A 12,047-nucleotide genomic window follows, 5' to 3' on the forward strand; every position below is an offset into this window, starting at 1 on the left:
TGATTAAGAATAATGGATCAGAAGTGTGAAAATTCATCCTTAATACAGAATAATTCAAGCTGAAGGTCAGTAACAAAGGTCCTCACCTAAAAACTGCGCTAATGTAGCACAAGGCAAGCAAAGCGAGACAGCGCTAAAATGATTCCCTGAAAATCTGTGTAAATTCCTCCAACTTTCAGAAGGACTTTAATTTCAGATTTTAAAAAAGCTCCAATTTACTGCATCTTAAACGAAAACAATAGATAATTATATGCTGTATTGAAACAACATTGGGTACAGTGACACACTTCATTAGCTACCATTGTTGTTGATCATTTATCACGTCATGATTAAAATAGCACTGTGACTTTTTGTTGTTATTTTGGCAATCACTTTACCTGTGATCACATTTTTCAAGAGTCACAGAACTGTGCATGTGCACTGTGAAGAGTTGTGAATACACACAAATGCATGAGAAAAACTGATAAATCGGATTTATCGGACAAGGCTTATGCATTTTGGAAGTGCTCAGTTTAATGCACTTTCATAAATAAAGCCACTAGAGGACTTCAGCATCTCTGATGATAATGAAATATTCTACAGCATGTGGCTGAAGGTATCAGAGCTGTAAAGAAGGACCTAAGATTCTTGTAATTAACAAACGTAAAATGTTACCAAACGTGTTGCTTACACCGAAGGACAAAGTAAAACAAAATCTGGAAGTTTAACTGAAGAAAAACTAAATAATGTTCTTCCTTCTCAAAAGCAGCGACAAAAAAAACCCAAACAAACAAAACCAATATGACACACTGTGCTTATATAGTCTCTTCAGGCAACAGACCTGTTATTACCTCTTTGATCATTCTTTTATGAGCCCATGTAATTCTGTTCATTCTGTTAGGAATTTCTGTCTTTACAGCGTCAGATTAATATGGTTTGTTCAGTCCAAAGTGTCATCTTGTCTCAAAAACACTTTGGTTCTGGCTTGGATTTTCCGCTTGCTTGGATACTTTTACAGTTAGTGGTAATTATCCTCAGTACTGTAATTTTCTGTTGATGGTCTGTTTCTACTTTGCCTGCTTAAAGATTGGGATAATTTTCAGCGCAAACACGACCCGTGTCACCATCGCTACAACACAACATAGAGACAGGGCAGAAAAGAAAACCTTTACTTCTTCATTTTTACATTTTCAACTCATTGCAGGATATTTATCTACATTTATGATGTTTTTCTTGAGGATGGTTTTCATGATATATTTTAAACTACATAAGTCCACAAAACAGTACAACCCTTAGAAGAATTTTATTACAATTAATTAGTTCAAAAGTAAAAAGTCCCAGTTCAGTACATTTAGCCAGGCTGACTTCAATGAATCTGAGGTGTTTACTCCAAGTTATTCTTTCTATTTATCTTATCAATAATATTTATTGATAAGATCATTTCCAAGGTATAGATTGCCAAGGACATCTGTCAAAGATGCTGTTTCAAATCAATTGTGACAATAATATCAGTTAACAAACTCCATCTTCTTAACACAGGTCTGACATGACAAATTACTTAGAGGATGTTTTTGTACAGCTTGTGAAATAACAATTTAAAACTTAATCTAATGCAATGCTATTATCCATATTTATGCAAACAATGCAAAAATGCTCTACAAAGACAGGCCAGGCAAGCTTATCCAAACTGGGCCCTGTTGCTTCTCTCAGCAGGGACTGACTGGCTAAGCCACAGTCACATACAGGCAAAGCCTGTCAGGATTCTCAGCTCATTAGAATCATACACACAGTGACAGGGCAGGAGGCAGATATCTCACTCCAATATAGCAAGACAGATGGAATGTCACAAGGAACAAGGGTCTATGGATAACACAGACACTGGCATGCATCTCTAATTGTGACACGTGTCACAAGTGATTAAGGGAAATTACAGATTTGTAAAAATGTGCCAGAGGTGGTTGATTTCGATGCAAGCAGTATGCAGTTATGTTGGGTGCTGTGGTATGTCAATGTCAAACTCACAGTTTGAATCTACTTTACAATGCAGAGGACCACGACACACAATGGAATAGGTTAGCATTTACAAAGCTATTAACCATCAGCTGACCTCATTTCTAATATCCACACTTTACTAATGAAAAACAAACTGTGCTTCCATTTACAAAGCAGCCTTTTGTTGTGAAACTGTCACCTTTCTTCACAGTCTTCAAAGCCACCATCGTCATTAACCAGATTGATGCCAGTTAGTCATTAAGGAGCTGGTAGCCTACCCCATGTGCTGTCTGGCGAGAAGTGGACTGAATGTCACGTAACAACAAAAAGCCACCATTTCTCAGGCAGCTTAATGTTTTAGACAAATGTGAATGCAACAAAGAGATAGGAGTAGAAATTAGCATGTAACCCTTCAACAAATAAACAAGCTCATCCAGTATCCTTTCCAGCAATTACAAGGAGTACATTTTGAGATGTGTTCATGCAAAAGACACAGTAGGACCATAAAATAATTTCAATTTGGTTGCTTGAGTAATAATTGGTGTCATTGGCATTGCTGTCATTATGGAAAATACCAAAGGTAGCGTTTTCTGGGACCATTACGATTGACTGAATAATTCAGGAGTCATTCTGCATGAAATGTTTTTTTTTACTTTTTTATTTTTTAAAATACAAAATAAATCTGTAAATAACTGCTTAGAGGAGAAAAAACTGAGTCTGTATGAAGACCTTTGTAATGGCATCAACTCAAGCAACAGTGGACACACGAAATAATGTGATTTACTAACTGCACATATATTAAAATACATTTATATGTGCATGTAGTGATTTAGTCATATAGAGGAGCAGCAGAGACACAGCCTGAGGTAACAGATTTCCCACCACCCTGAATCTCATATCATAACAACACTACTCAGGAAACTTGAATTACCATCCCTTCTGGCCATTGTGAGCTAACAAGGATGTTGTGTTTGTGAGAAGATAATGCATACGTCAGCATCTGTGCATGTTTCTGTGTGGAGACAAAAAAGTATTTTTGAGCAGGTTTTGAAGGTCCCAGTTTCTGCTCTCACTTTAGAAACAGTTTGGAGACAGTAATTTTAATCGTGTAATGATAGCAACCGATGGAGAATAAATTTCTGATAATCATTATCAGGCATATTAAAGGTAGTGTTTGTCACTCGGTTTATACAAGGTGAAGCTAATAAATAGTGAGAGTAATGCTGTAATGCAGTTTTGTTTAACTCGACTGTAATCAAATCAATTATACATAATTCAAGCAGGTTGAAACTTTCAGAGATTGTTTATGCATTCCCCTTGTTCACTGTATACCATGTGGTACCATGAATCTGTGCTGTGGTTCAACTTACATAAGCCCAGTCTTGCACCTCGTGTATCCTCATTTTGTACAGCTGGGAGTTACCTCTGGTAAACACTATAATAATAACTTTCCCACAGCCCACAAGCAGGTTTATACAGTGTTGCTGGCTAATATAGAACAAAGAGCCCTGTTGTTTTGCTGCTTGACTGCTGTATATTATTCATGTATTCTTAGGTTGCATGAACAATAATACTAGACTTTACTTTAGAAATTAAACAGGTAAGGCCAATGTTAAGGCCCCTTCATGTCACAGTGTACGCAAGGGTCCAAAAAGCTCCACAAGTATCCACAAGAGTATGTGTAACATAAATTTTGTCGTCCACTGAAGTCTGGGAAGGTATGCAGAAGACTCTGCAGATGTTCACATCAAGCCTAAGATTTGTGAGTGCATGGACTGTTTGCACTGCAATCGTGTTGACAGCACATACGCCAGAAAGACAAATGGTACGTAAAACAAATGCTTGTTTAGAAAAGAAGCTGTACCAAGAGATTCTCAACATCCACACCTTTATAATTCATCTTTAAAAGGGTTGTAATTGAAGTAGTTGCTATTGGGTTTTGAAGGTGCTTGACTTGCTTTGAATCCTGTAGAATGTACACCCACTGTGCTGATACAGTAATACAGCCCATACTGCTACTAATTCTTATATTTTGTAAAAAGTGCAAAGTTACAGCCAGCCTTTCTGAAAGATCTATGGGAGCCCTGGGAATTATTCTGTACTTGATATGAGGGGCAATGCAATCGTCTGTAGCAAACTGATGCTTTCCATTTGTAGTATGAATAGAACCGTGTGTGTGCATCCACTCCTTTCTACTTTCAAAGTCTTATTTGATCTGGGCACGTACATGCGGAAAGCATGCCCCACGTCCACGAGCACAAAGGTCAGCATAATATAAATTTCATCATCTCCCCAAGTCAGCGTGAGTCTGCACAGACCTCTTATTGGCAGCCCAATTAGTGTCCATGCAACTACTCCACAAGGACTGTAGTGTCCATGCACAGAATATATAGATGCCAACTTATTGCACATGTAGCAAATTAAGCCCTTCAACTTGACTCCAAGCAGATTAAAAAGTAGTACAATAGCAACAAACTATGCATCCGTGGGGTACGCAGCAGTATAATATAAGTATAGTATAATAAAGGCTTAAAGTTTCTGCAGGGGATCTTACAGACATACAATTGGCTACTTCTATTGATCAGAGTTTAGCGCCATTCACAAGTTTTTCTCTTCATTATTGACATGGAGAAAGATGGCATCAGTGCAGACTATTGTCCTATTTTTATATGTATCACTGGTGAAATTATACCACAAGGACTCAAAAAACCCGTCACCTGTAGAGTATTACTATTTCTATATTTTATTTTTATTTATTATTACTTTTATCGTCTAATTGCTTTTTAAAACTTCATTAATTATTTATTTTATTATCTTTTACCCTTTATTTACTTTTTTATTATTACTGCTATTACTAGCACTTTTAGCCTTGCGTTTACGGTTGTGCCATTTTTCTCTTACTCCACTTGTTCTTTCCCTTGGATGTGGCATCGTATTATTCGATCTGGTGATGTCTTTTCTTTTTTGCTGTGTCCGTGAAACACTTTGTAAACTCTGTTTTTAAAAAGTGCTATATAAATAAAGTTACTATTATTATTATTAGCAAGTTAAATTACACGGGAAATCACACTAGGAAGAATAAACTAATTCCTAATATTTCTCTAGTCAAGCTGTGAAATCCACACCAAACTCATTACTATTCAACAGGTAATGTTCAATACTTGTTGAATTAAATCAACAGTTAATTTTGTAATAATACTATACATATTCTCTAGATCTATTAAATTAACAAGACCTGCTGACACAAATTAAGTGCAATGTCAGTTTTGCTTGTGCCATTGTCAGAGCTTTTATAGCCAAGGCTATCTTCAGTTAAGATATTATGGAGAAAAAAAAATTAACTCTTGTCTTTAAACTCATGATGAAAGAAAAAACAGTAAAGCTGGTGTATTGTATAACAAGGTATTAAAGGGCCCCATGGGGTAAATAATAGTGTGTAAATTGGTTATTGATCAACTTTGACCAAACAATTAAAACCTTTATTTTTCACACATATACACGTTTAGATGAAACGTGAAGTGAGCATATTACCCGCTATTTGCAAGTAGGGATGAATGTTTTGTGTCGTCTTTCAATAAAGCACTCACTTCACAAATATAAAAATCCTGATTTGATCGATCATCTTGATGGCAAGAAAACAATAACTTCTGAGGTGTTGCACTGATACCCCCATTGAAATCACTATTTTATACTTGTGTTGCTTGACAACACAAGCAGAGGAAAATGCGATTGTGTGTGGTATATTGATTTTCAAAACAAGCAATCACAGCAAGAAGAGAAGGTGACAAAAAATTGGCTTCTTAACACTGCTGTCGGGTATAAGCACTCTTGCAATATCTGAGAAGATGACAGGCTGACAGTCACTCAACAGCATTTTTGTAAAGTTCAGTTTTCTCCATCCAAAATACAAAGAGAGACAGGCACTGTCAAAGGAAGAGTGTTATGAGAATGATAACATTTTGGGACAGACAACGCTGCGTAAGTGTGAATGGAAGGCCAAATGGAGAGAATATAATACTTTCAAATTCATTCAAAGCACAACAGACATGGTATCAAAAGAATAGAGGGGGAGGAATGTAAAGGCAAGAAAAATAAAAAGGACAAATAAATAGGAAAATATGCATTGATAGAGAAGAAAGGAAATGAGGTAATTAATTTTGGACTTCAAGTCATTTCAAAGAATAAAGAACTGGGCTGAAATGAGGAAGGTGAAGAGAAGGAGGTATTACCGCTGCTTGCTGGGCAGTTGAGAGAGCTTTAACCTTTATAAATGTTGACAGAAATCTGCTTGCTGAGAAATGTTGTGCAATCACAACAAAAGCCAGTCGAGCAGAAAAGAACAGGTCATGTTTTCAATGAACGAGTTCCAAAGGCAGCATCCACCAGAGGGTAACAGGGAACTGACCAGAGTGCACGAGGACACAAGAACTGCAACAGCACCAAGCTCTACAAGCGACTGGAACTTCTCTCTTGGATTTTTTTTTCTCCCAGTACCACCCCCACAGTTTTTTTTTCCTAGACAGTATTTCCAGTATAGCTCCTCATTGTTCAGTCCTGCATGCTTCTACCCTCTATTCTACACCTTTTTTTCTTATTTTATAACCACAAGCCTGGTGCAGGTTTTTATATCCGTCCATCATGACCTGCAGAACATAAACTATAGGGATCCAAGCCCAAACAAAACTCCATCCATCCATTATCTATACACCGCTTAATCCTCACTAGGGTCGCGGGGGGGGGGCTGGAGCCTATCCCAGCTGACTCGGGCGAAGGCAGGGGACACCCTAGACAGGTCACCAGTCTGTCGCAGGGCTACATATATAGACAAACAATCACTCTCACATTCACACCTACGGGCAATTTAGAGTAATCAATTAACCTCAGCATATTTTTGGACTGTGGGAGGAAGCCGGAGTACCCGGAGAAAACCCACGCATGCACAGGGAGAACATGCAAACTCCATACAGAAAGATCCCGGGAAAGCCGGGACGCGAACCAGGGACCTTCTTGCTGCAAGGCGAAAGTGCTAACCACTATGCCACTGTGCAGCCCCTCAAACAAAACTCTTTACGCATAAATAAAGATACTCTGCTTTACAGAAGTATACCCGGTGGCCTATCTTTTGAAAATGCAAAATGGGAATGAACACTCTCACCTGATAGCCCTTAGGTATTTTCAACACTGAAAAGGTGCATCAAAAAGACTACTTAATGATATCCAGGGTTTCAAGGTCAATTTGTCAATCTCTGCCACTACGGACTGTATTTCTACAGCCTAAATCCTTCGTAACATACACCCAAGAGGGATTTCCAAAAAAGCAAGGAATCAAAGCAAAACACCCCAAAAGGCCTTCTCCTGCAGGTTGATGGAGACAAATAGTCTCTCTGGTAATCACCTCAGCAAGTAAGCATGACTTCAACCTCCCTCCACATGCAAGTAAAAGGCTTCCAGAAGTAGAATTTGAAGCCCCTTTGGACAACAGCCTCAGGCAACCTTACTGCACATTTACATTTACAAAGTGTACCTCACTTTTCATTACAGTGCAATGTACAGAGTACAAAATACACAGTAGCAGTGTAGATGTGACTGTAATCAAGTAGTCATTACTAATCATGAACTGAGTTCCTGATCAGTTGTGATAGCACAAACATTAACATGGTACAAGTACGGCCTTGGAGCGGAGGGGAGAGTATCAAGAAAATCCATAATAAAGGAAAACACAAGCCCAATCATGGAAATTTAAAACATTTCAAAATTAGTATGTAGCCTCCTTGCAGACATCAACAGATTGAATTAGAGGTAAATGAATAAATGTGATTTCCATTTACTAGTATCACTCTGTTGTATCGTATCAATCTTAGTTACTTGTGTGTGGATTTGTTTTTGCGTGTGTGTATGTGTGTGTGCGTGTGCAAAGTAGATATAAGTGAGGAATAAAAACACAATGTCTGTGACTTGAATTTCATTGAGTTCATGGTTTGTGTGGTTGGCCTACACACAAAAATCCCCAACACAAATCTAACCTGTGTCACTCTGATTTTCTGAATGGGATACTTTGTCATGTGCAACTGGGTTTCCTGGCCTGTGTATTTAGTGTCTTCATGTCACAACATTGTCATTTATCAAAGACATTGAATTAACTCCAGTAAGTCATTAGTATCCACTCATATGCACAGCATGCACCAAAATTTTTATTGTTAAATTAATGCTAAATAGTACACCATATTCTGATGCCCACCAACTCCAAGTCTTTTATACGCCATGAGTCCTGCTCAGTCACAGCTTACTCACTGGCACTGTCTATGTAGCAAACATTAGTAAACAGTACAAGTATACGCCTAACAGCTGATCCATCCACTCATACATACAAGTATACATCCAACTCTATGTAAATTTAGGTTGATGAATGCATATTTAGATACATAATGTGCAAAAAGAAAAATTCACCTTTTCTGTGATGATCCGGTCCACACACTGTTTCCCTGTCAAAGGCAGCTTGCATTTGTCCAAAATCTTGTGCTTTCCTCCCTGAAAAAAAAAGGTAGTGGTTAAAGGTCAACATTAATGTTCGCCAGTTAAGCCTGTAGGCCACTTCAAATAATGTGTTAATTCTTTCAGGTATGCAGCTTAAACTGTAAGATATTGCAGCTGGTTGTGTACACTCATCTTAAAGGGTATATAGCACATATTCAACGTGAGTGTGTCTCAGTTTCGCCCGTGGTCATCTCTAGTAAAAAAAAAAAAAAAAAAACACACATCCACATGCCTGTCTGAGGAGTATGCATCATACATCAACCCCCACCCCTTCATGAATGAAAACAGGCTTCAGGGCAGTAAATTTATGCTCACCTGCTGCACCATCTGGACTATAGCTGGGCGCCAGATAGAGAGCCATTAGCAAAAAACAGCATGCTTTTATGAATGCAGAATGTTACACTGCCCTTGCATCACATTGGTCTGGACTTTCTAAAAGTAAACCAATTCAGTTGAATTGCTGACTGCTATTGTCAGAAACCCTGTAGGGTTGTTCATCTCTCACTACACCAGTGCCAGTCTAGCTAATCAGTTCTTCCTGTAACACCAAGTCCAATTCTAGAGTTGTATTTAAATGAGCTGAAGATGAGCGAACAGGAAATGTTTTGTGTGGAGAATCTCATCAGGATGAGCCAGCGTTCTCTGGTAAAGAGACATTAAGCAATCCATTAACAAAATTGTCCTTAATCAGTCATAACACTCACATTCATTATTGTAGGAAGGAGATATAAAGCACACTCGTGAAGGTACTGTCATGGGAAAAGGAAACTGCCAGTTTAATTTGACCTGGACTTGAGTGTTTTGGGGTGATTTGCAAAGGCAATGTTAGTGAGATCATTGGCAATGAAAATGTGCTCATACACTCATATATGTGTACACACCTTAGCTGAGTGCTCCATGGTGACCACCACCTTGGTTCCTGCGCTAGCCACCAAATCCATGGCTCCGCCCATTCCCTTGACCATCTTACCCTTAGAGAGGAAGATAAAAACAGATTTATGTTTCAGTTATCTAATTTATTTATAATAAATGCTTTTGTCTTTTTTAATAAAGACAAAAGCACTGTGCATGTTTTAAAACTATCCAAATTCTTTGTAAAACACATATATAAAATAACAGTGAATACAGGCAGTTATGTAGATTACTGGAAAGATGTGACAGAAATACATTTTTTTTCCTCTATTGTCCCTATTCAGACAAATTCCTCAAAAAAACAAATTCTCCTCTATTGAAAATTCAGAAAAGTGCACAAATCTGCTTTGTGTCTTCAGTGCAAGCATATCTTCTAATGTTTTCTGCTCAGTGAAGCCTAATTTTATCCCTGCATCTGTAAGACCCTGAAACGCACTGAGACAGAGAACAGGAGGAAGTGATTAGAAAGGATCTATAGCATTAGCAAAATATGGTTACAGTGGCAACATCAAAAAGGTTTACCAATTAATGCTGCTAAAATCCCCACCCCAAAAATGCTGAGCATTCTAAATGAATCATTATTTGTAGGTGTTACAAAAACATCTTATATTTAAGTATTATTGATAAGAACAGGCGATGAGGCAGACATGGAAACAAAATAGTGAAATGCAAAATGGAGCTCACAGATTACAAACCATCATAGCTGAGCAAATCCTACAAAGGTGACACAAAACAAGAGAATCCAGTATCCAATATAAAATTCTACTATATTACAAAACACTACACAAATTTTAATTGGGACCATTGTTTTTGGTAGAAAGCAGCTGCATTGGAAATTGCTATCCCTGTATTCTGTGGATTATACAGAGCAGCAAGGAAGCTGTTTTTGGAAAGACAGGATTTTTTTCATGGTAGCTTTCCATGCTTTGGGCATTACAAACCAAATTACATTTATCACCTTTGTTTTGGGGGACTCGCAAAAGCATCAAGGACAGATATCTCAAAACCTGAACAAATCAAACCAATGTTATCTTAGAACATAGATACATAGTCACTGGAGGTGAGAGGAAAAAAATGCTTGTCCTAACTGTGCAATTTCAACCCTTAGGTGTAGGAGTGATGTGTTCACAATTCATTGTTCTTAGGAAGGTGTGAATTGTATGATTAATGGTCAAAGGAAAATGAAAAATGCCCTGAAATGGAGCAACAACAGGATCTCAATATTTAGCATTTTGATGAATTGGGTACCAGTGTAAGAACAGTCTTGGTTTTGTGAGGGAGATCTTTAGAGATCACTTCCACAGACAAATCTTTAAAGAAGATGACTGCATGTTAACCTAGGTTACAAGCCAGGTCTCAGCAGTAACTGCTGAAGACTTGTATTGCTGGCAGACAGACTAATAATTGTTGGGAAAAAAATGACTACAGAGCATAGCTCATCTACAAGTATTCAGGCATTACTGTCTCAGACTTTAGGCAGACGAAAACACAACGGCAATTGCAAAAACGTCAGCTATACAGAGAAAGGCAGAGAAGCATTCTGTACTGAGGCAAACTGAAATGTTCACACTTCCTTTTAACCTTTTTCCCTTTACATCTTAAGTTAGAAAAAGACTGTCAAACTAAAACAATTTAAAACTTGCCTAAAGGATAGGTTTCCTGTGTAGAAACAAGTGCACTGAAGCTTTGTCAAGTTAGAATTCAATAAGCAAATGAAGTAAATGTGTTCTTCAATTAAAACAAAATCACAGTGGGTTTTGATTTTTAGGAGGATGCTAAGAAAGGTACTTTAAAAATGCAATTGAAAAGATCATCACTGCAGCAGAACTGCCAACTGGGTAAAAAAAAAAAAAAGTCCCACATTGTTCCCAGCAATGAAGGTTTCCAAAAATGGAAGGCTGACATGCAGATATGGCCACAGGGTGACGGCTGAGTAACTGAATTAGAATCCCATTTCCTCATCAATCATGTTAAGAGCATGTTTTGCTCTTTGCTCAATAACCAGAGGATATATATGCCAAGTGTGGTGCATCATAAGGATACTGTCAGCCTCCAGGGTGGCCAGCTGGGTAGGGAAGATATCAACTGAGAGCAGGAGGAGGTTGGGGAGAGGAGAGGTGGGTTGGGGAAAGCAAGGAAAAGCATCGGCTAAGTATATAGAAGAGGCTGCATTTAATTTCACATGCTTTACTGTATGATCTTATGAAACCCCAACTGAAAGTGGGCTGCTCATCCCATATCCTTAAATTAAACTAGTAGCAGCTACATTATTAAAATAGTATCCATTTTGGCATTCAATTTTTAAACACAATTTCTCCACTTTTTTTTTTGCTTCAGTGTTTTCATTCAACATGCAGTAACTGTACATATGATCCTACAACAGAAACAGTGTCTTTTTATATCTGATCAATGTTAATGCACTTTATGACACTCAAAGGGCTAGGCGGTGTGTGCACAGGCCTTAGGGAATAACACTGTCTAACCAGATAGTAGCACGTCAGGATTTAAAGCAGCTGTCTAAGCTACTCGCTTGCTAATGTACTCCCATCCAGCAACAATGCTGCTGTTAATAAAAAAGGGTGTTTTTGAGATCATAGCTACACTAGTGTTAGTCTAGTCTATGTGATCAT

General features: G+C 38.0%; 1 protein-coding gene across 2 annotated transcripts in view; it reads right to left on the reverse strand.

The window, feature by feature from the left end:
* oxct1a (3-oxoacid CoA transferase 1a) overlaps positions 1 to 12,047 on the reverse strand; it is a 41,468-nt gene that overhangs the window by 1,356 nt on the left and 28,065 nt on the right. For both annotated transcript variants that reach the window (XM_023280922.3, XM_023280921.3), the window contains exons 14-15: positions 9,387 to 9,476; positions 8,419 to 8,499 (exon numbers count right to left, since the gene is read on the reverse strand). In XM_023280922.3, the coding sequence (XP_023136690.1) occupies positions 8,419 to 8,499; positions 9,387 to 9,476 (171 nt within the window). The remainder of the gene's footprint in view (positions 1 to 8,418; positions 8,500 to 9,386; positions 9,477 to 12,047) is intronic.

This window comes from Amphiprion ocellaris, chromosome 6 (assembly GCF_022539595.1).
Source record: "Amphiprion ocellaris isolate individual 3 ecotype Okinawa chromosome 6, ASM2253959v1, whole genome shotgun sequence".
Taxonomy (NCBI): Eukaryota; Metazoa; Chordata; class Actinopteri; family Pomacentridae; genus Amphiprion; species Amphiprion ocellaris.